The 27624-nt window shown below is 37.1% G+C and overlaps 3 protein-coding genes across 4 annotated transcripts; 1 reads left to right on the top strand and 2 right to left on the bottom strand.

The window, feature by feature from the left end:
• Window positions 1–598: 598 nt before the first annotated feature.
• LOC308389662 (adhesion G-protein coupled receptor F3-like) lies at window positions 599–9897 on the bottom strand (the record flags this gene model as incomplete). Its single annotated transcript, XM_080871153.1, has 17 exons — window positions 599–658; window positions 739–774; window positions 1050–1091; window positions 1183–2499; window positions 3041–3220; window positions 3434–3509; window positions 3731–3839; window positions 6091–6231; window positions 6362–6619; window positions 6978–7202; window positions 8172–8296; window positions 8382–8440; window positions 8544–8653; window positions 8733–8882; window positions 8986–9115; window positions 9207–9255; window positions 9869–9897. The coding sequence occupies 17 exons, from the start codon at window positions 9895–9897 to the stop codon at window positions 599–601; spliced, it is 3096 nt and encodes a 1031-aa protein (XP_080727279.1).
• Window positions 9898–13237: 3340 nt separating this feature from the next.
• slc5a6b (solute carrier family 5 member 6) lies at window positions 13238–24552 on the bottom strand. Of its 2 annotated transcripts, none has more exons than XM_080870700.1 (17): window positions 24468–24552; window positions 24247–24303; window positions 22443–22902; window positions 22293–22358; window positions 21317–21368; window positions 21139–21206; window positions 20707–20861; window positions 19629–19769; window positions 19161–19290; window positions 18688–18776; window positions 17202–17314; window positions 17029–17099; window positions 16864–16950; window positions 16636–16787; window positions 16455–16561; window positions 16248–16369; window positions 13238–14236 (listed from the first exon to the last, which is right to left on the bottom strand). In XM_080870700.1, the coding sequence occupies exons 3-17, from the start codon at window positions 22788–22790 to the stop codon at window positions 14099–14101; spliced, it is 1839 nt and encodes a 612-aa protein (XP_080726826.1). In that variant the 5' UTR covers window positions 22791–22902; window positions 24247–24303; window positions 24468–24552; the 3' UTR covers window positions 13238–14098. The 2 variants fall into 2 exon arrangements, with proteins under 2 accessions (XP_080726826.1, XP_080726827.1); XM_080870701.1 differs by having other exon boundaries at window positions 14097–14236; window positions 16451–16561.
• cenpo (centromere protein O) lies at window positions 24537–27574 on the top strand. Its single transcript, XM_080870702.1, has 6 exons — window positions 24537–24671; window positions 24851–25002; window positions 25483–25633; window positions 25789–26060; window positions 26518–26677; window positions 27088–27574. Exons 1-6 carry the CDS (start codon window positions 24650–24652, stop codon window positions 27195–27197), a joined length of 867 nt encoding a protein of 288 aa, XP_080726828.1. The 5' UTR covers window positions 24537–24649; the 3' UTR covers window positions 27198–27574.
• The last annotated feature ends 50 nt before the right edge of the window (window positions 27575–27624 follow it).

Genomic DNA, 27624 nt, shown 5'->3' with positions numbered 1-27624 from the left:
CATGGCAAGGACTACAAAGCAGTTGGAGCAGTATGACATAAAGCCCAGTTCACACCTCAGATTCTTGTAATTTTATTAACAATAACCAAGAGTATAATCTTTATACATGACGAGTATACATTCTTGTTTTTGTGTGTTACAGAGAAGAGACAGGGTGACATGTTTATTGTACACAAGCAGCCCGTGAAGGGGTTTCAGTGGATGACACAGATGAGGAGTGGGCAGAACGGGACAAAGAAAACTTAAAAACTGAAGCAAGATGTGAGCCCAAATCCCATTTACAGAAATAAAATCCTCACGCAGGTTTTCTTCTATCCTTTCAGCTGAGAGTTTTTCTTCAGCTCTTTACTGCTAAGTGCTATTTAAAACATATTTAAAACATGCAATGTACAGTATTATTAAATCACATTTCATATGAATATGTATATTGAACAAAGAAACACAGATATGCATATAACAATTATGACAATTTCTGACTTGTATTACTCAAAATAAACAACAAAGAAACAGTCACATCAAAGAGTAAATGTAGCTCATGAATCGAATATATTTGATTTAAATGTAGTGTTTTGTGAGTATACATGTGTGCAGGTGTTGTTTAGGACTTTTTAGTTGTTGTTTCCAACTTTGTGGAGCTTTCGCTGATGGTTGGTGGAGCCTGCAGAACAGAGGAAACAGATGTGCGTCATTCATTATGAGTTACCACGGTTATTTACGAACAAGCTGTGGTTCACTTACTTTTTTCCTGAAAGAATTCAGCAGTGCTTCACGGGTCTGTGAAAATCAGAATAAAAACATTTGATGAAAAGATTTCCAAGGATATTTTTGATGATTGTTGATAATAATTTCATTACAATAATTGAAATAACACAGAATAAACCTGAGAACAACTACAACAATAATGACATCGATTCAGCTGTGGATTTTAGATCATGCCATTGGCTTCAAACTTTAAATATATTCGAATATTATCACAGTGATACAGCAGCATCTAACTAATCCTAACTAAACTAGGTAGGCCTCTTATCTCTAGAAGTAAATGACTTTACCATTCTGTCCCCCAGGCACGTGGTCAACAAAATAAACAAACCCTAGAAATGAAAAACAAGCATTTTTTAAAAAAAGTAATGCTTTTAGCAGAACAGATATTGAGTCTGATCAGTTTAATAATTGTGACCATACCTGGAATGCATTGAGCACAACAAAAGCGTAGTTCACAGCTAAAGTCACAGCTCCAGCTGTGAGGTCCATAATAAATGTTGCAAATCCAAAAATCCATGGCAAACCAAAGATTGGAGTCAGAAGAATAACTGATCTCAGGACAGTTTTGGCAGCCTGTATTTCTTTCTCATGAGACTTTTCTGTGATCTTATGGTCTAAAAGCTTCATGATTACCACTATCATGGCAAACAAGTTGATGAAAACAATTATACCAACTGGGAGAATGAATGTATAGATGGTTCCTTTCAGAAGTCCAGAATAAACCAGCCAACATGTTTCCAAACTGAAATACGCGTCTTGAGCGCCGCCGTTGTTGGTGAGAAATGTGATGAAAACAATGAGAAAAGGACAAACGTAGCCCAGGATCAACGAGAACCTCAGATAGGTTTTCTTGCCCACTTTGTGAAAGAGAAAAACTGCCTGATGAAGGAGCATGGTGCTCAGGCTCAACATCCAAAAGAACATGGCCAGGTAGCAGAAATGCTTCAGAAGAGCTGCAATTCTACACCAGATTTCTGAAATGATCTCTGGTTGAGAAGATGCCAGAAAACAGCAATCTGCCACCAGCAAACAAAGAGAAATGTTCACGTGGGCGGTGTGGCGCAAGTGTAGAGTATTTGTCTTGACTACTTTGCTCCAGACGATCAGTTCTATCAGGAGGCTGATAACGAGTGACACCACTGATGCAGAAAGTCCAGCGTACGTTATCTCGGTCATGTAAGGGATTTCAATGGGATACCGAGACATCAGAATGGCAAATGAAGTCAGATGATTGCAAGTGCACTCGTCAGGTTTAGAAGCGCCCCCCCATTTACATCCTTCATCTGTCCATTTGCTCTGGTTGTAGTTCCATGAGACACATTGCAGTTCAACATGGCGAGGCCTTTCTATGAGCAATGGGAACTTTAGTGTAATCTCAAGGTCTTTTCCCCGTTGAGTGGTTGTTGACACAACAATGCTGTTGATGTTAAATGTTTGTGTTGTATTGGGCAAATAGTCCTGCAGGTATTTGAATCCAGCTGTTTTTACAGTGCCATTTCCTGAGCTTCTAACAGTGACTTTGGCATTGAACACCGTATTGATGCATGTTTTTCCACTGCATGTGTCTATATGTATATTTTTATGATCAGAATCATTACTTATGCTTGATATCGCAATTAAATCCTCAACTGACTGCAGATATTTCTCAGCCAGGCTCTTGTTACTTTCAGGATCCGGTTTGCTCCATGAGTTTTCAAGAGACCCATCCAACAGATTACTAGATGAGGCCAGGAAATTCTGAAAAGAACAACAAAGTTTTGAGGGTGGTATAACTACGATGCTTAAAATGAATCGTAAAAGACTGAACTAGTCAAAGTTTAACACATGCAGCTTCTTAACTGCTTCCCTAGTTGGTCATTGATTGACCCTCGATTTCTTTGAGTAAACCACTGTCAAAACGAATAACTTGAGGTAACTGTTGTTGTGATTTGGCGCTATATTAATAGAATTGATTTGAATTGAATTGAACAATGGCTAAGGTGGTGACGTGTGGCTTCCTGTGGCTTCTTCACAATAAAAGGGACAGGGTTATTCAGCACTTGAACTCTTTTAATATGAAGTAACAGCAGCAGGAAATTCTTGATTTGCATTAGCAATGAACTAATTGTAAATAGTAAAACTGTTAATGTATTCAAAAAAGTGAATAAATAGATTGGAAATTTGTTTCCTTGTAACTCTTAAAGATTCCAACTTTACGTACAAGTATTTATACTTATTCATTTTAATATTTGTTAAAGAATTTAAATAATAATAAAAATAAAGCTTCTTTGATACTTACTTTAGTTGTGGTTACATTGTCTACTACTTTCAGTTTGTCACTCATGGTGCTGAGTACATCAACTGATGCTTTCACATTAGCAAAAGTGTTAATACGCACTGAATTTTGAGTGACATTGTTAAGGTTAGAAAATATTGTTTCTGCATTTTTATCTAATGCCCCAAGTCCAGTGTCAGAAATCTGTAACAAGAGCACATATGAATTAGTCAAGCCTAATTGTATCAGCTACAGTGAGTTTGACAAAAAGATGAACAACTTTCCATTTTTCTGTTGCGTAAAAATCTCGTTACAATTGGAGAATTTGTTGCTATATTAAGTTTGAGATTATTAAGTTACTTTCCCATCATATGGAAACAATTTCTTAACATAAATTATGAAACTAAGCTTACTTACTTTTGCATTTTGCAGTACGTTGTAGAGGTCTGAGTTCACACATCCTGACACCTCATCTTCCCATTGTTCATTTAAGCTGAAAATATGAATTTTAATATTGAATATCTTAATATCTTAAGTGTCACAAATAAATGTTCACTTATGAACTGGTCAAATGATGTTCCCAGTCACAAATGCAAACAATCATTGTTGGTGGACTCTTGGAGCCATTTCAATACAAAAAAATAAATAAAAATAGTCAAACAAATAACTGATACATTATTACATAATAAATATGATCAGCAGTTGGATTCTTACTTGCATTTCCTTGTTCTTTGCCCAGCAGAGTTTGTGCATTTTAAGACTGAAGTGAAACCAGCTTTGGTGTCTCCCCATACACCTTGAGCCCGACAGTACAGGTCACCTTCTGTTTTGGCGAAGAAACTTTCATACATTAACTAAGACAATATCAAAAGTTAATTTAGAGAATGGTGAGTTCAAATCAATTTCTGTTGCAGAAATTATATCCTATAATGTCTCATAAAAATTTGGTCTCTCCAGAAACACTCTCTCATCTTTGAAGTAATCAATATAGCCTGCATTCATTCATGATTCTAAAACACTCTCCTATTTTTTATATAATAAGTATAAGAAGCAATTTAATACTTTACCCCATTTTATTTTACACTGTACATATCACTATTACTATATCTATTATTACAAACTACTACTGTCATGGTAAAAAGAAAGTGCACCCTCTTTCACTTCAAAGGTTTTATATATCACAACAATATAAAATAAATCCTCTGGACCTTAACAGATTCACAAACTATTTAACTACAACCTCAGATACACAACATTTTTAATACATTTATATTCGGTGTCATTATTTATGTAACAAAATTTAAGTTACATGCAGAAGCACTGTGTCCACCCTCATTAAGTACACCCCATGATTCAGTAGCTTGTAGAACAACCTTTATTGTGGACAAACCTCTCCACGTTGGTCCTGTCTTTTCAAAGGACAGTGTTCCAGAAGTCCTGTGGTTTGTTCAGATGCAACTTTGCAAACCTAAGCCATGCTGTCAATTTGTTTTTAAAGAGAAGAGTTGACTCCTGACAGCCCTTCCAAACAAGTAACACTCATTCTGCCTTTTTGTAATTATATTGTGTTTAACATTAACATTTAACATGCTAACTGCGTCTGAGATGTAGCTCTTGGGTTTTTATGTAATTTGTCTGCACAGTCTGACCTTGGGTTGCTAGGATGTGCACTCCTGAGAAGATTTACGGCTGTCTTGAACATCTTCCACTTGTGAGTAATATTTCAGATTGCTGAATGATGGACGTTCACTTGTTTGGTCTTAGAACCCCACCCAGGATGGTGAGTAACAGTTGTTCCTGTAAGATCATTGTTGGTGTCTTTCTTATGTGTTAACACACTACTGAATGCTCCAGATCAGCAAACTGATCTGCTTTTACAGAGGTGCTCAAACTTACTGACTTACTCCCAAACTTACTCATGGCAGGGTACGCCGGTGATTAGGAAGTAGACCCAAAAGCAGGACACGGAGGAGGACAAAACTGTGGTAAACTATAAGCGAGCTGTTTATTGTGGCTGATGAAAACCAGGAACATGCAACAAGACATTATCAACAGTGGCAAGAACTACAACTAAACCTAAACTGGGCGAGACTGGCAACTAAGAATGAACTATGAAACTATGACAAAACTGTGATACCTGACCTGAACATGATAGTGAGCATGATAGAAACTGTGAGGAAAAACCAAGAGTTAAAACAATGAACATGCCCTGAACACAATCATGCAAAACACCAGAAACCCTGACATGACATGGGGGAAGTATAACAGATGACCTGACGATGACTAAACGGAAACACACGGATTAAATACACTCAACGGGTGATCAGGAGTAGAAAAATATGAGGGAACAGCTGACTAGAATGAACATAATGATGCCACAGTGGAAGTAAAACTAAAACAATGAACAAAAGTACCCTTCAAAGTAAAACAGGAAACATAATAAGACGCAGACATGACATGAGCTAAACAACATGAAACACAAGACAGACAACGGCGTGGACATGGTGGACTGACGTGGAGAATGAACACTGTAGAAACATACAGAGGGAAAAGGGATACTGGAGATGAGGCAAGGACATAAGTAAGCACCTGAAGGGCGACGAGTGACACTTAACACAGGGGTTAAAACACAAGGGGAACTTAATCAACAAAATAACTAACATGGCAACCTAAAATGAGCTTTGGACAAATAAATGACAGCCAAACATAAACAATGAATATCAAAATACCAAAAAACTCAAAACACTGAGCCATACGGCTACAAATATCACTTCTTTTTATTTCTATTTCTTTTAATTTAATTGTAATTAATTATGAATACATTTTTGGGCATTTAAAATGGCAAATCTTTTGACTGTCCTCATTAAAGTAAGTAATTATTTATAAATATTTTAGTTGGTTTATCTTAAAATATCAGCAACTTCAGACAACTTTAGTGAAGTGGCACTTTTTGAATAAAACTAAATCAGATTTAAAAAAAAATTCATTTATTTCTGCCAAAGACAAGAACTTTGTTGTAAGATTTTTTTTTTAAGCTATGTGTTTAATTCTTATTACAAAATACAATAACTTACCGCCAATGATGTTGAAGGGCACCGAAGCACTTTTATTTTGCTCTTTTCTGTTTTTAAATATACACGTTGCTGTAGTTTGATTGTTGTTGTTTACACCACAGTCGATAATTTTTTGAGCCGAATAAATTTGTGTTTTGTCAGCTGCAAGAATGATACATTCATGTCATGGATTTTCATAACAGTTCTTGCAAAATAACTATTTTGAAATAAAATTATTTGGCAAATAAGAAAAGAAAAGAAAAGAAAAGGAAAGGAAAGGAAATATCCATACCCGAAGTTGCTGAATAATCTTTGAGGCCGTCACCATTCCATGAGACAGTATAAGGTTCAGTGCTATTATTTATCTCACACTGGGCTGCTACTTGGAGAACATCAGTTTTAGTTTTGCAGCGTGGAAATGATGGCACAGTGAAAACAGCAATGTCTGGCAATAGAGCTACATCCAGTACATCACTGCCTTTGTGTAATATGTTGATTGTACTGTCATTGCCAAACTTTTTGGTTTGTTGGTAGAGACACAAGTATGTTCCTAGAAAAAAAAAACGTGGTTAAAGCTGGTACAAGTAGGAATTAGATTTAATCCAGATAGTGATACTGAGTTTTTCAGCTCATAGTGCCAAACTAGTTAACCATTTAAAGCCTGAAACATTCCCAGAAAAAAAGTGAATGAAATATTTATTTAACATTCTGACATAAAGAAAAAAAAGAAAGAAAGAAATATCAAATTGCATATACAAGTTTTAATTTGTATCACAGTCGAGATGTAAAGAAAAATCTTTATTTCTTTATTTTTTAATTGCTTAAACATGTATTGTACAATTTATTTAGTTTTTTTCTGGGTTTACACTAATTATATAAAAGTCTCACATACATACAAACAAACATACCTTTCCAGAGTTCTGTCACTTTATTAAGCTGGATTTGACTCTCTGTTTTTGATAATGTTGTGACAGTTGAAACTGTTCCATTAGTTATGTCATATTGCCCATTGATGTTTGTTATACTCCACTGTGGTGTAGTTCCAAGGTCCTCCGTTGCTATGCAAGTGATGATTTTGTTAGTGTCCCCATAAGAGACCGGCATCTTGCCTGGCATTATTAAGCGGACAACACCTACAGAGAACAAACAAATGATAATCAGTTGCCATGGAAACCACATACATCTAGATGGTATGGCATATGGAAATACTGCCACCTTGCGGCCAGTCATTGAAACTTGAAAACCTTTACAGTTCCATGAACACCATAGGTTGAATAGCACTGCAGCTGCAGATAAACCATCTGTTTTAGAGGAAGGTCCAGAGGAGGTTGGAGATAGTTACCATCACGGGCTCATCCGGCCAGGATGAGACTGAACAGTCAGTACTCACTTGCAGGTTTTTTGTTTTATTGAATAATGAGCAAAGGAAAGACACACATGGACTGCTATCTCTCAGCTGCCGCCCCATGTGGGAGTGAAGAAAGAGTGAGCTGTAGGTGAGTGCAGTCCTTATATAACGGGTGACAAGTGAGTGCAATTAATGGAAAGCGCCACACCCAATCAAAGGTGAGGAAAAGAAAAAAGGTGCATCCGGTGAAGTGAATGTGCTAAAAGAGCCTTTACAACACCACCTTTAGAGCACATTATTATAAACTAAAACAAGATGCATGAGGTTCAGAGAGATTTTTGTCTCTCACTCATATTTTCTTGATCTTTATCAGAGTAATATGACTGCATCCAAAGCATTGTTGACCTCAGGTTATCATTTTATAATAGAAACAAAGAAATAAAATTGGGATTTTAGCGGGCAGCAATTTGTCAACGATTGAAAGGTTATTTAGCTGAACTGTTCCTTTAAATAAGAGCGTTAATAACAATTTACACAGTGAAAAACGTATTTATAATATGCATAAAATTTCATGGTAGTCCCTCCAGTAGCTGTCGAGATATTTCAGTCTGATATGTTGGTGGAGAATGATACTCAAGGAGCGCTAAAATGATATCTAAAACACAATCTAACAGAATTTATATAAAATTTAAGAAAAAAAAACCTTCCGTCCAGGTTGGAATTAACTGCGCCCTCCACAGGTAGTTTACATTACCTGCAGTCTCCATATCAAGCGAGGCTGACAGATTTCGGCTGATGGCTTCTGAAATGTTAATCAGAGTTTGTGAATTGACAGTGGAAGCGACGCTCATTGTAAAATCTATGAAGAGGCTTCCGAGCCTTCAATAAAAAACAAAGACAGATTTTAGTCACATATCTAAAATAAATTTAATAAAACATTTAATTTGTGATTGCACGAATATACCTGAATCCTGTAATGTTTAAAAAGTCAAATCCCCTCAGAGTGCTGTACGCTGTTTTCATCTAAGAGGTAACAAAGGATGGAAAAAAGAGTTAATAATAGTATTCTTTATTTATTATTGCGGTGATAAAGACATTATATATTTTTTAAATGACTGTTTATTACCTGTTTCATCAAGTCATTTCTGCAGTCTTTATAGTCCGTGGTTCCTGTGCCTTTCAGACACTTTTCATATTTGTTTGCCTGTGCAATTTTCAAAGATCCTGTAATGGTAACTGTGAGCAAGAAAATGTCAGTATATATATATATATATATATATATATATATATATATATATATAATATATATAAATACCTGTGGTGCTTAGGACACACTTTGCGTCTGCACTATTCAAAGTGCATGTTTCATTGCCGCAACATTTTGGATTAGACTGACAGAAAGTATCGCTCCATCTGTGGTCTGGGTTGCAGTGACATACCTTCCCGCCTGTACCATTTGTGCACACTTATAAGGACAAGAGTTATGCAGGGTTAGAGTTAGAGGTTATAAAAGTATTTTCTTCAGAAATCACAGCATGGTGTATGTGGAAGATTGGAAATTAGTTTACCTGTTGTCATTACAGGTGCTTCAACAAATGTATTGTTACACGTAAAATTCTTCAGTATGCTCGTGATATTTGCAATTGCACTTTTGTCTATTATCAGTTTGGCATAAAGCATTTGGGTTGAGTTATCAGCCTGTGAAAGAAAAGTGTTTCCATTTTTTTTTTTATTTCATGATACAGTTGATATTTAAGATCAAAATGTTTAATTGATGTAATCAACAAACCTGGCAGAAATTTATGCCCAAGATGTAAAGAAATAAAAAGGTCCACATCCTGTTTTTGGAAAAATAAATGATATTTTTAAAAAGCATTTGGCAAACAATAGCATTTATTAATTATAAATACTATAATTAAAATGTTGCACTTCCATGCAACACCAGCAAAAAAAATCTGCCTTTGCAAAGCTTAAAATGGCGATATGATTAAAGAGATGATAGAGCTCATTAATAAAGGAAAGAGAGAGGCCATTTTTGCATGCAGAGTGAAGCAGAGTCAGAATCAGAATACTTAACTTATCCCAGAGGAAACTTTGTGGTCACAATTGCTCCAAGACAGCAAGGACAGTAGTGAAAATTACCAACATTAAAAAATACAATATATTAAAAGCTAGCTCTAATACAAATTACTCTAACATATAAAAATCCTGATGTATTACACAAAAGAAATATAAAATAAGTTGAAATTGAGGTGCCCGTCTTATACTGACTGCCAGGGTTCATACTTCCAAAATTCTAATACCTCTTGAGCCATAGCCATCCACAATTCAGGATCAAATTTCAAATACATATTTAAGAAATTCCAAGTTTCTTAAAAACACTATTTTCAGCCAAATTATTTTTAAATGGTCACATTGAGGAAAATCATAAATACTTAAATTTTTACTAACCTGGTGTACAGGATGGTAGAAGGACCCATTAGAGCCCCAAAATGATGAAGGTGCACCAGGTATCCCTACTGCTGCTCACAAGGAAATGGTCAACAGAAGACTGAAGTATTTTTTAACGTGACAGCAGTAGATGACCTGTAGAGGTTACTGCAGATAGACATGCAAAGTAAAAAGGCTGTCATGTACCACTAATTTGACTATCAAAAACAGAGACTGAATGGTGTTTGTGTGTAATATGGTTTTCATTTTTGAAACTATGTGTACAGAAAGTGCAGTGTCACCTAAATAACTCCACACTACAGCAAAAGTGAAGTTTATTTATTAGATATGAGGCATAGTTTTTATGATGTCATATATGAAAAGGAGAGTTTTTATATCACTGATGTTTGCCTTCAAACAGTATTATATTGTTTATTCAGTGTTCAACTTGGTGCTTCAGAGTAACTTAAGCATGTGTTAATGTGAGGTTTATATACATGCTTTTGACTATAAGTGGGAATTTGTTTGGGTTTCTTGGAGTATTTCGTCTTGGACTGGGAAAATACACAAAGGATAAAAGCTGGATTTATAGGAGATAAACTGTTGCATTTACTTAGTTGCATGTAGCAACTAGCCAGTAGATAGCCATTCATTTTATTACACATTAATGTTTCACCCTAATGATTTTTCCCCTTAAATTCTTTTTGTTTGAACTTTGAACTCCTCCACAGGTCCTTATATGTCAATATCAGGTTGGTTGCCATCTCCTGTTTACCAGTGATATGTCCTTATTTGACACAAATCTCAACTCTCAAAGTAAAAACATCTTTGAGCGTAAACTGATGATCTTAAGTACATTTTAGTAAATTAACGGTCCAATCCCTTCTTAATGTATTATTGCATGTATTATGTGTTGAATAATTGATTGAATTGTTAATTTTCCTTCTGAATTTGTTGTACACCACCTTATCATTGAAGACCAGTGAGTACTGCATATATCTTAAAGCAAACTCTTTTCACATGACTGCAATGGCAAATCACCTCTATACCAAGTATCTATATTTACCCTTTACAGTTTTTACATAACCTTTATGTGCTAACAGACCTTATAATACAAACCATGTGTCGAGGACCGAGTGTATAGAGAAGCTTTGTAATGCAGAACTTTTATGGGTCCCTTTTGGATAATCATTAGTGGTCTGACCTTAAAATAAAGAACTCATTTGCTCTAAGTATATTACGAATACAAATGTTTAGTCAAATGAGATTTAGGAGCAACTGACAACTCTTTCTAGGCAGGGTGAACTGATAAAGAGTTCACCGCTAAACACATATTACACAAAATCTATTTGGAGAGTTATGGCATCTAACTCTTATTATTTGTTTTTAAATAATTAGCCTCAAATTTGATTTTTAGATTAAACATATGCAGTGACTTGACATCGCATTCAATTATATTTTCACAGGTGATTTAATATAGAGGAGTTCAACTGAGTTCAATTCCACCATCAGGCCGGGGTCTTTCTGTGTGGTGTTTGAGTGGGTTCTCTGCGGTACTTCGGCTTCCTCCCAAAGACATGCAGGTGGGGTTAGTTTAATTGGAAACACTAAATTGCCCATAGGTGTGAATACGGGAGTTAATGTGAGTGCGATTGGTTGTCTCTGTCTATGTGTTAGCCCTGCAACAGACTGGCGACCTGTCCAGGGTGTACCCTGCCTCTCCCCCTAATACAGCTGGGATAGGCTACAGTGCTCCCCACGACCCTGAAAAGTGGATGAATGTGTTACATACAAATAACTCATGTTTGATGAAAATTACTTATTAAACAGAATGAATGAAAAAAAAAAAATTACTTTTAGCTTTCAGTCGTTCCTATTCTGATAACACTGTAGTAGTAGTAGTGTAATAATATATTTCTAAAATAATATTTTCATTCATCATCTTAACAATCTGGATATTATTTAAACCGATGACTTATCAGTTGGTTAAAAGAAAAAAGATAGTATTGGCAAACTTCCTTGTTTATCTTAAAAAAAAAAAAAAAAAAAGGACATCCAGAATAAAAGCTGCTTTCTCCCAAACTTGATGTGAACATGCAAAACATTTCTTTTAGTTTGAATGTTGCAGAGAAGTCTAAATCTAACCAGCCACAACCGAAAACATGTGCATGAAGGGAGACTAAGTTGAAAAAAAAAAAAAATAGCGCATTCAAAATGTACAAGAGTAAAAAGTGTCTAAAAGCATAAATGATAATATTTTGTGACTTGAATACATGATTGGAATGTAGATCTTTATATTAACAACATTTTAATGATGTAACTAGCTGGAAAATAGCTCATATATTTAAATCCTAATACTGTTGGTGTTTTTCTGTCCAGTTACTTATTATATACATTGTACGGTACAGGCAAGTTAAGAAAAAAATCAAATTGCTTTAAGGAAAGTACGATATTATATTAATACAACTAACTCAGTACGATGTTTGAGTAAGTTTGAAAAATGTCTAATCATTTAAACACCAAGCCTGTATTTTTAATGCAAGCTAATTATAAATAGCACTAGTTGTAAATTTGGACAGGGACTCAATTTTTGTCATTTTGCCTCTATACACCACCCCAGTGGATTTTAAATCAAACAATCAATATGCAATTGAAGTGTCGACTTCCAACTTTAATTCAGGAAGTTTAACAAAAGTAATCAACTGTTTTCGAATTAAATACAATTTAAAAACAGTCCTCCAGCTACATTATACTGATCTTCATGTGTGAAACTTGTACAGGCCCGCTGAAATTTGCAACTGCAAAAATAAAATAAAAACTTAGGAAAACAAAACAAAACCCAAAAGGTTGATTCTGTTCATCTGGATGTCGTAGCGTTTTCAGTGGGAGAAACGTTTCGTCACTCATCCAAATGACTTCTTCAGCCTCAGCTGACTGCAGGTTTCCCCAATCTTATAAACAGTACGTTGCATAACGACTGAAACTAGCACCACTGAATGAACAGTGGGATGACATTGTTCATTCAGTGGTGCTAGTTTCAGTCATATCGACCAGTTTCACTGACTTTTTGAACATGTCAAACATAAGGAATCATTTGCGCTTCCTAACACTGAGACTGAGATGATTGTGTAGCTCTGGGTCAATTCCTTTTACAAAGTGTTGTGTTTACTTTAATATTTACTCTAAACTTCTTAAAGATGTGAAATTACCCCAGTATTAGAGGATAAAAATCAAATAAACAATTTCAATAATATAAAAAACTAAACTTTAAACATTTTCTTAAAACTTACAGAAACAAATCTATTCAAAACTACAGACAAAAAAAATGAATAAAAAAGTCAAAACATAAAACTACAAAAACTAATGAAAACAACACAAAAGACAACAACGTAACTATAAAATCTTTAATTCTCTTTAGAAAGTTTTGTACTTTTTCGGTCAAGTAATAATCAAACATTCTTAACAGACAAGGCTGTATCTTTTCACAGGACCATTTTTAAAACAGCCACAGTAATGCTAAACAGTCATCAAGTACAAAGAAAATATCACCATAAAATATGTTTACTTCTTTTCCTCTTATGTCAAGCTCCCAACGTATCAATTTTGACATATATCAGCATAGTTCAGCTTTTTAACATGTACTCAGGAAAAACCTTCCAGAAAGCAGCTAACAATCTGAAGTGAGTCTGTTATTCTTCACCCTACTTGCTGCAGTTTTTTATACTGTTTCAATAGGAGATGCTCAAATTTAACATGGCCAAAATATAATGAGGTTGGCATATGTGCAAAGTTTAGGTGTGAAAGTTGCCTCTATAGTCTTTGCTCATTTATGTCAAGGTGAGAGTGGATATTCCTAAGATAATCATCTCAGGGACTCAGCTTTGGCTCTGCTGTTTGCGAGGGGCCCTCAATCCGAATAAACCTGCTTAATGGAAGAAAAGCTAAAACGGATGTTTAACCGAGGAGCTGCCTCAGGGCCTAGTACAAGGTCAATTTGTCAGCTGCATTCACATAAAGCTGAGTAGAGTAGAGTATGTAAGTAAGACATAACTGACTCAGACACTGACAGGTTCAGCTGAGTCTTTTGACATAAATAGAAAAGCAAACAAACAAAAAATTCTGATGTTAAATGTTGAAAAATTTGTAGCTTTGAATGCTGCAGGCATCAATCTAATGTGGACGATATTCACAACTTCTACATGTAAATTTTTAGAGGGAGCTGAATAGAGCCTCTTGTGACAGACGTCGACGTCACACTGCGGTTTCATACTCTACGAAAGTCTCGGGAAGAAAATTTTCCCTCTCTTCCAGTGATGATCTATCTTCTTGTGGGAATGCCAGTCCATTACCTTCTTTGTGTTGTGAAGGTTGCCTCTGCGGCGCTGCAAGCTATATGTAGATATTTTTTTAATTTAAAAAGATAAAAACACACATAAGGAAACTGATTTTATCAAATATTCATACCTGTGAAAAAGCAGCAAATATTTAACAGTGATCATTTTGATTATAAAAACCATGTTAGTTAGCATGCTGACATTATGCTAAATGCTACTGGTAGACACTCTCTTATTCACAAGGGGTCTCCACAGAAGGTAGCTTTACATGTTCAATTTGGTATTTTATGCCAGAGATCCTTTCTGATAAAGCCCCAAAGGGGATCAAACCAGGGATGCTTCACATACTGCTACTGCTGTATTTTGTGCTACACATTTCCATAAACTGTTAGAATGACTGACTGCTGCCAACTTCTGAATTTTGACTCTAAATGATGCAGAGTAAATACGAACGAAATGCAAGCAAGCATACATAATATTTAGTATGTATTTATATTTAGGGAAGCAGCATTATATTCAGTGGTGCCTGAAGATGTTTACAGATAATCCCTCCCACCATCTCCAACATAATAAAAAAATGTCTCTGAGACCAGATTTTTACTCCTGCAAGAATACAACCTTTGACGAATCAGTTAGGATAAATTACTTATAATAAAGATGAAGGAAGTCACCCAGTCCTGAATCCTTTTAAGTCCTTGGAAATAGGTGAATGCACCTCTTTCAGTTTTAGTCTAAAAAGAACTATGAGTTTCTTACGTAGCCCTGACTGATATGAGGATTCCTTACACAAGACTGAAATATTCTTCATTAGAGTCTCTCTGATTATCTGATTAGTCTAACTGTTCCAATTCTTACTTTAAAACCAGAGGCTTTTCAGGTTGTAGCACCTACATTTTGCAATAGCCTTCATCAACCTGTCAGGTCAGCTCAATAAAAATTACTTTTAAATTTGCACGACTGAACAATCTGCAATTTGCAGTGTTAATCCTGGTGATTAGCAGTCAGTTAATAAATAAATCTAATCCGCAGGTTCATACATATCACTACTGGATGAGTTAATTTTTCATGTACTGCAGCCTGGCATTGCTTCTAGTGACGGCATATAGATATTTGCTCAATAATAAGAAAATAATTACATCCATGGCCTGCAAGCACTGCAAACTCATCCTTTTTCGCTTTCAACTCTGCAATGGGTTCATGATGCAGATGTGAAGTTTGTATGTGGACACTTTCTGTATTTTACAGGGTTAGAATAAAATGTTAATATGTGGCACTATCAGAGATGGAAAAAGATGCAAGAAAGACAGGACAAGAAAGGAAGGATGATTATTTTCAAAGGCGAGCACTGCTTAGAAAGTGAAATTTACATGCTTGGAATTTTAAAGTGTATATATATAATGTTGTAATTAACTTTAAAAAAATTTGAGTCAGATATTTATAAATAAATGATGTGTTGCTGAATTACAATTTCTTGCACAATGAACTGAAGTACACTAATTCTGTGTTATACAAAGACTGGATGAAAATATCAGGAAATTTAGGACAGGCTAAACTGGTTAGTTTGGAGTAATGTGTTAAAGTTTACAGTGCTGGACTGTTTACATCTAGGTAGCTGACACGAATGTATATTCAAAGTGACGATGCTGATTAGATTCACTGAATTGTACCTTTCTTATTGGAAAGGTTTAGGTGTTGGAAATTAGTTATAAAGCTTGTGTAACAGTTACTAATATCATGCAGAATTCGGTTGGCTAAAAAGGGCAGAAAGAGCAAAACAAATTATTCTGATTTATTTAAAGTGATTTAGTTTCCCATGCTGCACCACTACGCCCAAGCTGCCAAATCCCACTTTAGCCGCCTGCAAATCATGATCCTGAAAAGAGGCTCTTGAAAAAAGTCCCGCGCTTCCAAATTCTAGTAAACATTTCAAAACATCATCTCTGTCTCACCGGGGTTACACAGTTGTACCACCATCTTTACTTAATGCTTTACTATTATTCTACTGCAAATACATCATATATAAATGTTGCAAGGTTCTTTGCTATTAAATCGATCCTTTCACTCACTGTTTGTCCCAGTGGAGTCACACAGCAGAGCTTCTTCTTCAGGTGTTCAGGTAGAAAACAAAAAAGTTTTCCTAACAGGGGATAGAGTGTTCCTGGCATCACATCTTCTTCCTTTGTTGGGCCTAAGAAACATAATTAAGAATTTCTAATAAAAATTTTATAAAGAAAAGTTATGGACAATAAAGATATGCATAAGAACTCACCTACCTGTGAGAAAGCTGATAATCAGGCCTATTAAAATGACTGTAGTGCAGTTAAAGCCACTGTACCACATGTAGGACAGGGAGTAAAATCTCTTGAGTCCAGACGGTTGGCTGAAGAACAAAGAGATGCTTAAGGAGATGATCAATGAGGAGAGGTCACAGTGTGCAGCCGGAGTGATCTGTACCTCAGAGTGGTATTGTTGAACGCTGTCTGAATAGCAATAGTCGCATTGGTGCCGCATTCGAGTGGTAGTGGTCTTGTGCTACGATTGAGGATGCTTCCAATGCCGAGCCAGAAAGCCACAACCAGTCCTGCACACAGACCTACCAGAGCTCCCTGGAAACAATTACCAAAATAAGTTAATAAATAAATAAACAGCATTATTGTGAATTTACGTTAGAAGTCAACTTACGATGGAGTTGGCCCACGGGAAGAACATCCCGAGACAAAACAGACCAAGAATAGGACCACCAACCATGCCGAAGATTTTCAAAGCCACCTAACGTTAAATATGATAAACAATCGGTCCAAACATAGAAGTATGTTGATTATAAAGTTATAACCGGTGCGAGCTTACCTGTAAAACCGAATCACCCATGAGGTGAGTGAGATATGCCATGGCCAGGCAGAGCAGTCCATAGGACATAGCTTATTAAGGAGACACAAGTATAAACTTTAGGGTCAAAGCATCATTTTCAATTCACTGCTTTAATTCACAAATTGCAACATTTAAAGCTTCAGAGAGCAGACCTAAAACTTTGGACAGCAGGGTTGCTCTCGCCTCAGTCATGGCAGGATATTGCGGTTTGATGAGGTCTTCCATTGTTACAGTAGCTAATGAGTTGAAGGCCGACGATATGGTGCTAAACAAGAAAAGGGAAAAAGGGCGTGTAACTTTAAAATGCAAATTAAAGGCATGTTTCACCTCTTGGATTCTAGTTACTAAATCATTACAGCAATAAGAGTTGATGTAAAAGATAAACAACCGCAGTTACCACCTTGTATTATAGGTCTGTACCAAGTCTTATCTTTGAGTCCAGGTGAACTTTGGTAACGAATTTGAGGAAATTCTCCTATTAATTATCTTCAAGAGATAAAGAGAATGGAACAGTGTTTCAACTCCACAACAGAGCTATAAAGCAAGCTCCACATAAACAGTCAGGTTCTCTTTATGTTTACTCGCTTGAGAAAACCTACAATTCCTATCAGAGATAGACACAAATATGTGACATCTGCGCGTTAGAGCTCTGAAACTTTCAAACTTGCATTTAAAAGATCAAAATTATGCAGTGTGTTCAGTTCTGAGTCAGTAAAATGGACACCAGGAGAGTTTGTCACAAGATCAAAGTAAAAGTCACTAAAAGTCACATCTGTAGATAAAATGACCTACAAATGAAACACAAACATTTACATATTTTCTGTATCACCAACTTCATAAATGTAAATTCCAGTGGCAATGAGACTAGCAGCTGTAAAATTATAGCAACGGTTTGTGCTGCTGTAACTTTATAGCTGGGCTTAAACTGGTGGCGTTACTAAGCTACATCTCTACAGGTAAAACTGGTTCCTTAAGCAGTGAATCTGTACAACACTTAAAGATTCTGTAAATAATAGAAATAGTGAAAATGAGTCACTTCCAATTGTGAACATAACCTGTTCCAGCCCAGGTTAGCTGTTCAGCAGAAATTGCTATGGTGATCTAACCTGAAAAGAGGGCCACCTTTATGGTATTCTTCATGACAAATAGCCTACAAATGCAGCAGGTTATTCACACTGTAATGTATGACTTTAGACTCAGCATAGCACACTAATCCATTAATCTTGGTTCGTAGTACACCCCCCAGGTTCACTCTGTGTGTGTGTAGGAGCAGTACCTGTGCCCCACTGACAGTGAAACTGCATCACAAAGATCAGCACAGCCACAAATTACAGCAAAAAAAAAAAAAAAAAAAAAAAAAGAATTTTTTTTTTTTGTCTCTTCACTTTTAATGAGAGTGAAAAACCTGTTTTCCTTTTGGAAATGTGAGTTAAAATGTTTCCTATTTTAACAAAGATGCATGTAAACATCATGCAACGTTGGGGTCATGGACAATTATTGAAAATGTGTCCATACGTGACGATGAGTAGATAATGCAGGTATCATGACAAGCCTAAAGCTGAGGGATGAAATACTGTGGAAAGAGGATTGGTAGTAAAAATTATTCTGTCTCTGCAGAAACTGTGGAAAGTCCCGTACCTGAGGGCTGCACTGAATAAACAAGCAATGAAGAGTCCAGGCAGCCCAGGCAGACCGTGCAGCATATCCATCACAAAATATATCACCATCTGTGGGAAACAAACTATAAACATATCTTCCTGGTACCTTCAGTTCGATTTGCATAAATGTACAATTTGCCAGGAACAAAACACATATTGTATCATCTCTGATGTCCAAAACACACTAGAGAGACATGAGTCGAATGTAATGAAAGGTATCACTATAAAATATGCAAATACCAATGCTGGGTTTTTTTGTGCTCTCAGGGGTACTTTGTTTAATTCGGCACGAATATTTTTGATCATCCTTCATATTTCACTTCAGATTTTGTTTACTCCAGAGAAGAGTATGACAGTTATGCAATATTCATCCTGGATGGATGGATGGATGGATGGATGGATGGATGGATGGATGGGAACACTAAAAACATTACACAGCACAGTGCAACTCACTGCATCCCGTGAAGAACTGGCCAGCTTGTCAGAGTGGTCCTCTCCACAGTAACGTGCAAACATGACCAGCCCCATCACACAACTTAGAGCCAGAGCCAGCTGCAGGGAGGGAAAAACCATGTAGCAAGACCTGCAGGAGGTTGGGAACATAATAAGGTGCTAACTTTGAAGTCAGCTTCTTGTCATTTTCTTTTTATTTCACTCATCCTTTTTGCAGATGTTTTTTTCATGTTTTTTTGGAGCACCCTCCTTTAAACTTGCAGAGCAGAGTGGCTAACACATATAGCTAATCTAACAGCCACGGGATTTAATAAAGCACATGAATACATACAAGCTAGCTTGAAATAAAATATTGAGAGGCTCATCTACCGTCTCCTTCCATCTCTGTTGTGTCATGAATAACTGTAGAACATATTATCAGTATGAATTCACAAGAATCTTTGCTTTAATATCAAAGCCACTGCTTACCTGACAGCCTCTTTCTCTGTGCGTGAGCTGAGGTATCTTTGGACCTGAGCCTGGTTCACACCATACAGGGACAGCATGAGGAAGACCCCACCGACCCCAAGAGTCCAGAAGGTGTGTCTCTCTGTCGGATCTGGGTTTAGACTGTATCACAGGCGAGAGAAAGAGAGAGAGAGATGCGGTTTAAAGACTATATCTTATGAAATCAAATGCATGGACCGGAGCTCTTTCCAACAAGCCTCCATGTAGAGTAAACTTGCAGCAGCAGGTAATGATTCCAAATATACTATTTGAAGAATACAGTCCTGGGTTAATTTAATAAAAAAAGCAATAGCCGACAAAACCTTTCTTAAAACTGCAGAAACAAAGATTTGCAAGTACTAAATATTGAAGAGAAACACATTCAAGCTAGATTTGATTTTTTTTTTTTTCCTCCCTCTACTAAATAAGTGGAGGTTTTAATGCCACCTGCAGTACTATAACCTGCATTTAACTTGTAGGATAGGTGAAGGATTGTTTTTCGTTTGTAAGACAGTCTGCAAACATTTTTTCAGATTTTCCGCATCCATGTAAATTCAACCGCTACTTTGCTGAAGTAGCCTCAGGTGCCAACAGACACATTTTTACAGCTCCCATGGAGCCAGGTGATATTGGTTTCCATCTGCCAGTCATTGTTTAGAATGCAGATAAATTTTAATAACCAAATGCAAGCCTAATTTCTCACCAGAAAAACCGCACTGTGGTTTTTAAATGTACGAGCTACAACAAAACAAAGCATTAGATTTCAGAGTGCTTTAATTCTGCAGCTGTTTGAAAGACTGTTAGAAAGAAGGAAGTTTCGTGTGGTTGCCGGTACGAAAAATAATGACAGCTTTATTGGAGTGTGCGATGTATTTGACTATCATCTGGATATATATGCCGTGTATTTTATTTTCCCCCCCCCATCTTCATCTGCATGCAACTAATGTGTGCTCAGTGTTGTACACCCCAGAAAGCTTTCAGTATCAAATATCATGCCCCTTGCCTGCATATTTCACATATTCATATAGAGTCGTTTCCATTAAGCAAACTTCAAACGCACTCGAGGCCAGAGATGCGGTTTCCCTCCCAGACTTTCCTCCAAACATCAGCCACTCCTCCAGTCTTCTGCACTCCCACCACAATGACAGCCAGCTGCCCTGCAAACATCACAACAGTCTGAAAGACGTCTGTCCAGATGACGGCCTTCAAACCACCCTGAGACAAAAAGGCACCGAAAGCATTAAAAGGCTACATATGTGAATCAAGAAGTATTCAACTGCTACTCAAAAATAAAGACCCTACTAAAAAATATTTATGGGTATTTTTTGCAGGTTTTTTGTCAGTTCTTGCAAGTTATTTTTATAGAGTAGCAAAGGCAGTGTTGACAGAAGAGCAAGTCATTCCTATCAGGTTAAGCTCAATAAAATCACTCTCAATTTATTCAAAGCCCTTGTAGATGGCTGATTCAAACTGAGCCTGTGATGTAACTCACCAGTGTTGTGTACAATGTGCACACGAGTCCAGTGGCCAGCACTGTTCCCCATAGTTCAAACCCAGTGACTGCAAAAACAGAGACAGAGAGCAACCCACTGAACTACAAGAATTATTTAGTTAAGTTCAATGAGAAAGTAAAAAATAAATAAATAAATAAATAAATGACCTCTTCTTACCTGCATTTAGTGCAAAGGCAGGAGTATACACACAAACTCCCATATAGATAACCTGCAGTCGGGCAAAAAGAAAATGTCAGCTTCACAGAAAAACCTTTGAACTTTAAGGCCTTTATATTATTGAATGCACTAAAGCGGTCCACTAAATGTGCAAAGTGACATTAAGTTTATTATCCTTATAGCTGAGAGTAAAAAAAAAGAATATTTACACCGCTTTATTATATCTGCTTAAAATAAAACTAGAGCTGGTACAACATGACATAGCTACTGGGTATCAGTCTTCCTCTTCTCCTGCCTGCTCTCTTTAAAGGTCGCCACAGTGGATCATCTGCCTCCATCTCACACTATCTCTAACATCCTCCTCTGTCACACCAACCCTGTGTATGTCCTCCTTCAGTACATCCATAATCTTTTCTGTGGTCTTCCTCCTTTCTTCCTGCCTGGCAGCTCCACCATCAACATCTTTTGTCCAGCATATATCGCTTCTCTGCACACGTCCAAACCATCTCAGCCTTATCTTAACTTTGTCTCCAAACTGCTCAATCTAACCTGTCCCTCTGATGTAGTTATTTCTAATCTTGCCAATTTTGGCCCCTCTCAGTGAAAATATTAACATCTTCAACTCTACCATCTCCAGTTCCATTAAACTTGTCCACCTTCTCTAACCCTGTCATTTACACTTATTCTGTCTTTATTTTTACCAGTTGTAAATTTAAAAAATTAAAAAAAAAAACAAACTGTAAGCCTAAACTTATTTTTTGGCACCATCCCTACAGAATCCGATTATTATAAAATGTTATGTTACATTTAAAAAAAATTCTTAATAGGTTACACAAGGGAGGTTATTTATATTTTACTCCTGTGAGAAAGACAGCAGTTATGTTATATTTGTAGCTGTGGTATTTGAATATCAAATATTGGGAAAAAACCTTGCATCAGCACATCCTGTGTTATTGCACTGCAGTGCTGCACTCACCATTTGAAAGATGAAGGTGAAAGTTCCACATATGCGTACTGCTTTGCTGAAGCGCAGCTCAAGATACTGTGAAACAAAGCAGCATAAGAAATCTAAAGATAAGCTTGCTTTAAATGAGTACTGGTGAAAAATGAAAATGCTTCGGCAAACCTGGTAAGCGCTTGAGACGCGCAGTCTGTAAAACACTGGAATGAAAATGTGAGCTGGAATGAAGAGGCCCAGGATGTAGGCGCAGCCGATGAACCAGTACTGAGTGCCGTGCGTGTAGATCTCTGCTGGTACGCCAATGATAGCCACGGCCGACTGGAACGAGGCAATGAGCGAGAGGGAAACGGGGAGGCAGCCCATGCTTCTGTCTGCCATTAAGAACTCTTGAGTCGTGCGCTGACGCCCACCAGACAGAGCGTAGTACAGCCCGATGCCCATAGAGGCAGCGAGTAAGACGGCAAATATCACATAGTCTATAACCGTGAAGAACTTCTGGTCGGACGGGTCCATCTTGATTGTCTCCTGGCTGCAGTTTGAGAAGATTGTGTGCTTCTTCACACACACGGTCAGAAAAATAGGAAACGTCCTTGTTCACACCCATCAGTCATAACAGTCCAAAAACCTTGAAGGAAACAAAAAAAGCTGAATAAATATGCATGTGGGCTGGCTGTTAAAGGTTGGTGCTTTGAATCCTGGGCAAGATACTAAACTCAAGTTGCTCTCTGATACATCCATTCGAGTATAAATGTCAGACAGAAAGCATTTAAGCATTAAAAAGTGCTTGTATGAAAGGGTGTGAATGAGTGAGTGCTCAGATTAGAAAAGTGCTATTTAAGAACCTGTCTATTTATCATTTGCATGTGAGGTGATCTGCTCAGATATCCAGAGTTATTATTTATATTATGTAATATTATTCTATTCAGCCCTTTTCTGCTTATAAAATTTAAAAAAACAACAACAACTTTGCAAAAGTTGGAGAAGAAACACATCTGCACACAGCTGATTTCCTTGTGCTTTTCTTAGACATTTGTGCTCCTGCTCAGACAAACAGATTCAGCACTGAGTCTGCTGTCACTAAACTGTAATGCTTGCATCAAAGCACCACTGCTACATGAGAATATCACCAATCTGTGCAATGTAAAGCAGACAAACTGAAGTCACGTAACCTCTCACTATGTCAACTTTTCCCTGCTTGTGCTGATCCAAAAATAATGTCAGCTGTTTTGGAAAGGGGGAGGTTCCTTGCTCCTGAGCTACAGCAGGAACCAGTCACTGTGAGTTTTCAAGGTCAATGACATCAAACGTTTAAACAAGCGCTTCCAGCTGTGGCGAAGAGGGGTTAAAAGGTCATTTTAAAACGTGTTTTCCTATCAGAATATACAGCCAATAAAAAATATTTCAGTGGAATGTACTATAAATTGCAGTATTTTTAAATTGACTGCTTAACTAAATCAAGAAAAATTACCTAGAAGATTGTTTTCAAAACATTTTGGGGGTTTTTGCATTACAAATAGGTGTCACTCAAGAGTCCAGGGTGGCATCCTCATGTATCTTGTTTTGATTTCCTTCCACATTAAAACAGACTGAAGGTTGAAATCCTTTCATCTGGCCGGGAGCCAGATTAGGTATTAATATACTGTAAAAATCTCTGCTGATCAATTAATTGATCATTTTGCCTCAAACCCCACTAAGGAGGTGCACAAAATACAAGGTCACAAAAGCCTCGTTGTACTATAGCAAAGCATGATGCAGGATTTTAAAAGTGACTTTAATTTGACTTGGAGACACTGTTGCTGTAGCTTTGATATTTTAGTTATAAATAACTGTCCCGTGACCGTCTGTAACGTTATCTGCATAACTTGACTGGGTATGAAGGAAATGGCCCTAATCAAGACAGCATGGTGTGTGAGAGGAAACAGTGTGCTAGCGGAGACAGAACAGGTACAACAGCATTGAGCAGGGTTACCTTTACAGGGCAGCACTGTGGGTATCCGGGTGAGTGTAACCGTCACCATGCCTTTCACTGAGACGTTCAAGAGCACTGCGTTAGTTAAAGCTTGATGAGGAAGGTATTTCCATGAATGAAATCACGACTTTATGAAAATCAAGGGTTGTATTTTCAAATAAACGTGTGTCTTGTGTGTTTAAACTTATGCTATGTTGAAAAAAGGACTTGAACACACTTACCATGCTAATCTGTCGCTCCATTGCTCCATGTGATCGCAAACTGTTTTTAATTTTCTTCCGGGGTTGAAGAAGTGGGCGGTGTGGTGACGCAACAGCCGCCAAAATCAAAAACTTGCAAGAGGAGTGGATGTTTACATCGGATCAAGTACGTACAGAAAAATAAAGAAAAAGACTCGGGAAACATGGAGGGAGCACCTGCGAAAGGTACCTCGGAGCGAGAGCTTTTAACTAGCTTAGCGACACCGCAAGCTAGCTTATAAAGAACATTGTTGTGATGCAAAGTTCGTTAGCCTGCTAATGCTATGAGCTAATGTCTATTAGCCCAACAGTAAAACATTCGTTTGTGTCCTTTAGAAGTTAGTAAATGTGTGCTTTATCCTCAGGTGTTTTGAGTCACCTGAGTCTGCTGGAAGTTAAAGCCAGGAGTCGTAAAACTCAGCTTCAGCAGCACAGTCGTGTGATGGAGCTGAAGGCTAAAGTTGAAGCACTGAAGACCCAGAGAGAGCAGCTGAAGGCACAGATACAGACGCACCAGGTTTGGGGGCTCATGATGGTAGAAGCTAACTTAGCGGACAAATATTTACGCAAAACACGTGATAAATTTATAAAATTATAAGCCGTATTTATATTCATAAAATATACAGTTTATAGTACGATTACATTGAAATATTTATCAAGATATAGTAGTTTATGTTAGTGTTTTACTTATATACTACAGTAGAGTACTCATCCTTACCTGACCATTTTCAGAAGAATATTGTATTTCTTTGTTAAGCCATTTAACACCGATCTATAAATCATTCAAGCATAAAGAAGGTACACAACTCGAGAGATGAACCACTGTTTGACAGGCATATAATAGTATTTTTGATTGGGATTCCGATCCTGATTGTTTACTTAGGTGTGAGAAAGCAGTGATAAACCAACTGATTTCATGTTAATATGATGCTCACATTTGAACTGGGTCTGAAACGTTACATCACTTTCACATGCTGGTTGCACTTCCCTGTTACAGGACCTCCAGAAACTGAGGTTGGCTATGGACAAACAGTGTGCAGATGAAGAAGAGGAGAACATGGAGGAAGAGTCGGAGAACTCAAAACTTTTGCGGCTCATGGCCAGACACACTCAGCTGAAAGATCTTCTACATGCTCATCACCTCATTGGTATCAGCCTAACTGCAGTATTATTTCCTCTGGTTCAGTGTCACCTGGAGATGTTTTCACTGACTTTTTCCAGTGTGTCTCATATTTCAGATCTTTATTGGTCTGTTTTAATCCTCTCTTTTTTCCTGCTCTGTTTTATTTGCTGATATCATCAGGTGGGTATGACATCATAAAGACTCGCAAGGGGAAAGGAGCGTGCGTATCTATCGCAACGGCCTATGAGGACATCTTCTTAGACACCTTTAACCTGGAGATTGATCTGAAGCCAACTGTAAAGATTAGTCGCCACAACATCCCTCCCTTTATTCCCCTAAACAACCTTGCTGAGCAGAACAACATGCAGACAGACCTGAGGGTGTTTCTGGATACCCTCAGCAAACATCTCAACGCCTTTGCTGGTCGCAAGCAGCAGCTGAAGCTTGTTAAGGTGCCAGATTTCACTTTTTTAAATTATATTTCACCATATCCCTCAGTAGCTGATGTTGACTCCATCATGTCAGCATTCTGGGAGGGCAAAGCCATCTGTTGCAGGACTCCATGTTTAGGTGGCTGAAGATTTTTTTTTTTTTAAACATATCTCTGGCTGGACGTTTGGGCTTGTTCTACTACAGAATTAATTTACACTTTGATTAAATTATGAATAAGAATATAACAATCAAAAGTACCCTAAACAGTTGCACAGTTCTTTTTATGAAACCTGTAGTTTTGTTGGTGAACAGTAGAAACCGTGGAGTTTTGTTCCATTCGTAAATTTTGAAAGCCAAGAACCCATTAATGTTAAGCACAAACTATTTATGGCCTTTAAAGCACAAAACCGTTTTGTATTCATTGCTATTTGTTTTAAAACAATATCAAATTGACCCTGTTTTGCTTTTTGTTTATAGGAGAAACATAAGTCTGTTGAGGTGATGGAGAGTAATGTTTTATGTTCACTACTGGTGCTGTTATTCACTGTGCCGAGAGAAAAGACAGCTGTGCTCTGCACACTGGACTACACGGACCACACCAGATGTCTCCCCACACGAGTCCATCTGGAAAGTGAAGGTAGGAGTTTCACATTCATTTTTGTTTTAAATGCAAACTCAGTCCCATTCCCACAGGCGTATGATGCAACATGCTTTTACGAACATTTGTGGAAGTAATGGTCATTGTAAAGCGGTCACTGAATTGCAAAAAGGAAGCTTGTGAAATCCTAGATATTCAACCATCAGCTTCAAGTATATTAAAAGTGGAAGTGTTCAGGAGCCACAAGAGGTCAGCCACAAACGGTTCATGAAGTGACAGGACTGTTTCAGTGGCTGAGCAGACTTTTGCTGTAATGCGACCCGATACTTTTGTCCATTTAATAGATGTAGAAAGTCTGTTTACAAACATGTGATGTTGTTGTTAAAGACACCCATAAAACTTAAATTTGGTAATGTTGTTTAATGTTGATTTCCTTTTGTTTGTTGCAGACAAACAGCTTCCCGATTCTCCACAGTGGAAGAAAAACTGCACCTTACTTATGGAGACTCCTGTGCACAAAGCTTTAATAACCATGAAGAAAATGGGAAGCATTGCTTAATTTATTCACTAATATGTATTAAATGAGTTTTGCTGTTGCATTTTGCTAAAAGAGTAATGTACTTACTCATTTTTCATTTTTGTTTTTAAGGTATTAAATTGTAAGAAAGTGAAGTTTCCAAATGTTCAAGCAAAAAGTCTTAAAATTCAGGCAATAAAAGTCATATTTGTGATGCGATCGCTGTTTTTTTTGTCCCTGTCTCTATATACATGGTCTGTAAATACTGTCTCTGATGTTGCTATTAACTTGTGTGTAACGTCAACCTGCCAGAGGGTCTACAGATGGAAATTAGGCTATAATCTGGCATAGTTACATTTGTTAAAATGTTCAATAATATGTATTGTCCCTCTTTCTAATAAAGAAAGGAAAAACATCAATTTTATTTTATTTTTTTTATTATTTTGCACACTGTTGCGCTGAGTACAGT

This window comes from Rhamphochromis sp. 'chilingali' (genome assembly GCF_963969265.1).
Source record: "Rhamphochromis sp. 'chilingali' genome assembly, chromosome: 21".
Lineage (NCBI taxonomy): Eukaryota > Metazoa > Chordata > Actinopteri > Cichliformes > Cichlidae > Rhamphochromis > Rhamphochromis sp. 'chilingali'.
Note: the sequence above shows the minus strand (reverse complement) of the source record. Positions and strands in the feature narration are given on the sequence as shown.

Bases quoted from the DNA above. Each gene is read 5' to 3' on its own strand.
- slc5a6b (XM_080870700.1), bottom strand. From the start codon at position 22,790: ATGGACCCGTCCGACCAGAAGTTCTTCACGGTTATAGACTATGTGATA. The intron at 21,207-21,316 runs GTAAGAAGAGGT...CTGTTTTTGCAG, and splicing joins TGCCTTTGCACTAAATGCAG to TCACTGGGTTTGAACTATGG. The intron at 16,788-16,863 runs GTAAGTTGACTT...AATTGTTTCCAG, and splicing joins TCCCGTGGGCCAACTCCATC to GGAGCTCTGGTAGGTCTGTG.
- cenpo (XM_080870702.1), top strand. From the start codon at position 24,650: ATGGAGGGAGCACCTGCGAAAG. The intron at 25,003-25,482 runs GTTTGGGGGCTC...TCCCTGTTACAG, and splicing joins CACAGATACAGACGCACCAG to GACCTCCAGAAACTGAGGTT. The intron at 25,634-25,788 runs GTATCAGCCTAA...TGATATCATCAG, and splicing joins ACATGCTCATCACCTCATTG to GTGGGTATGACATCATAAAG.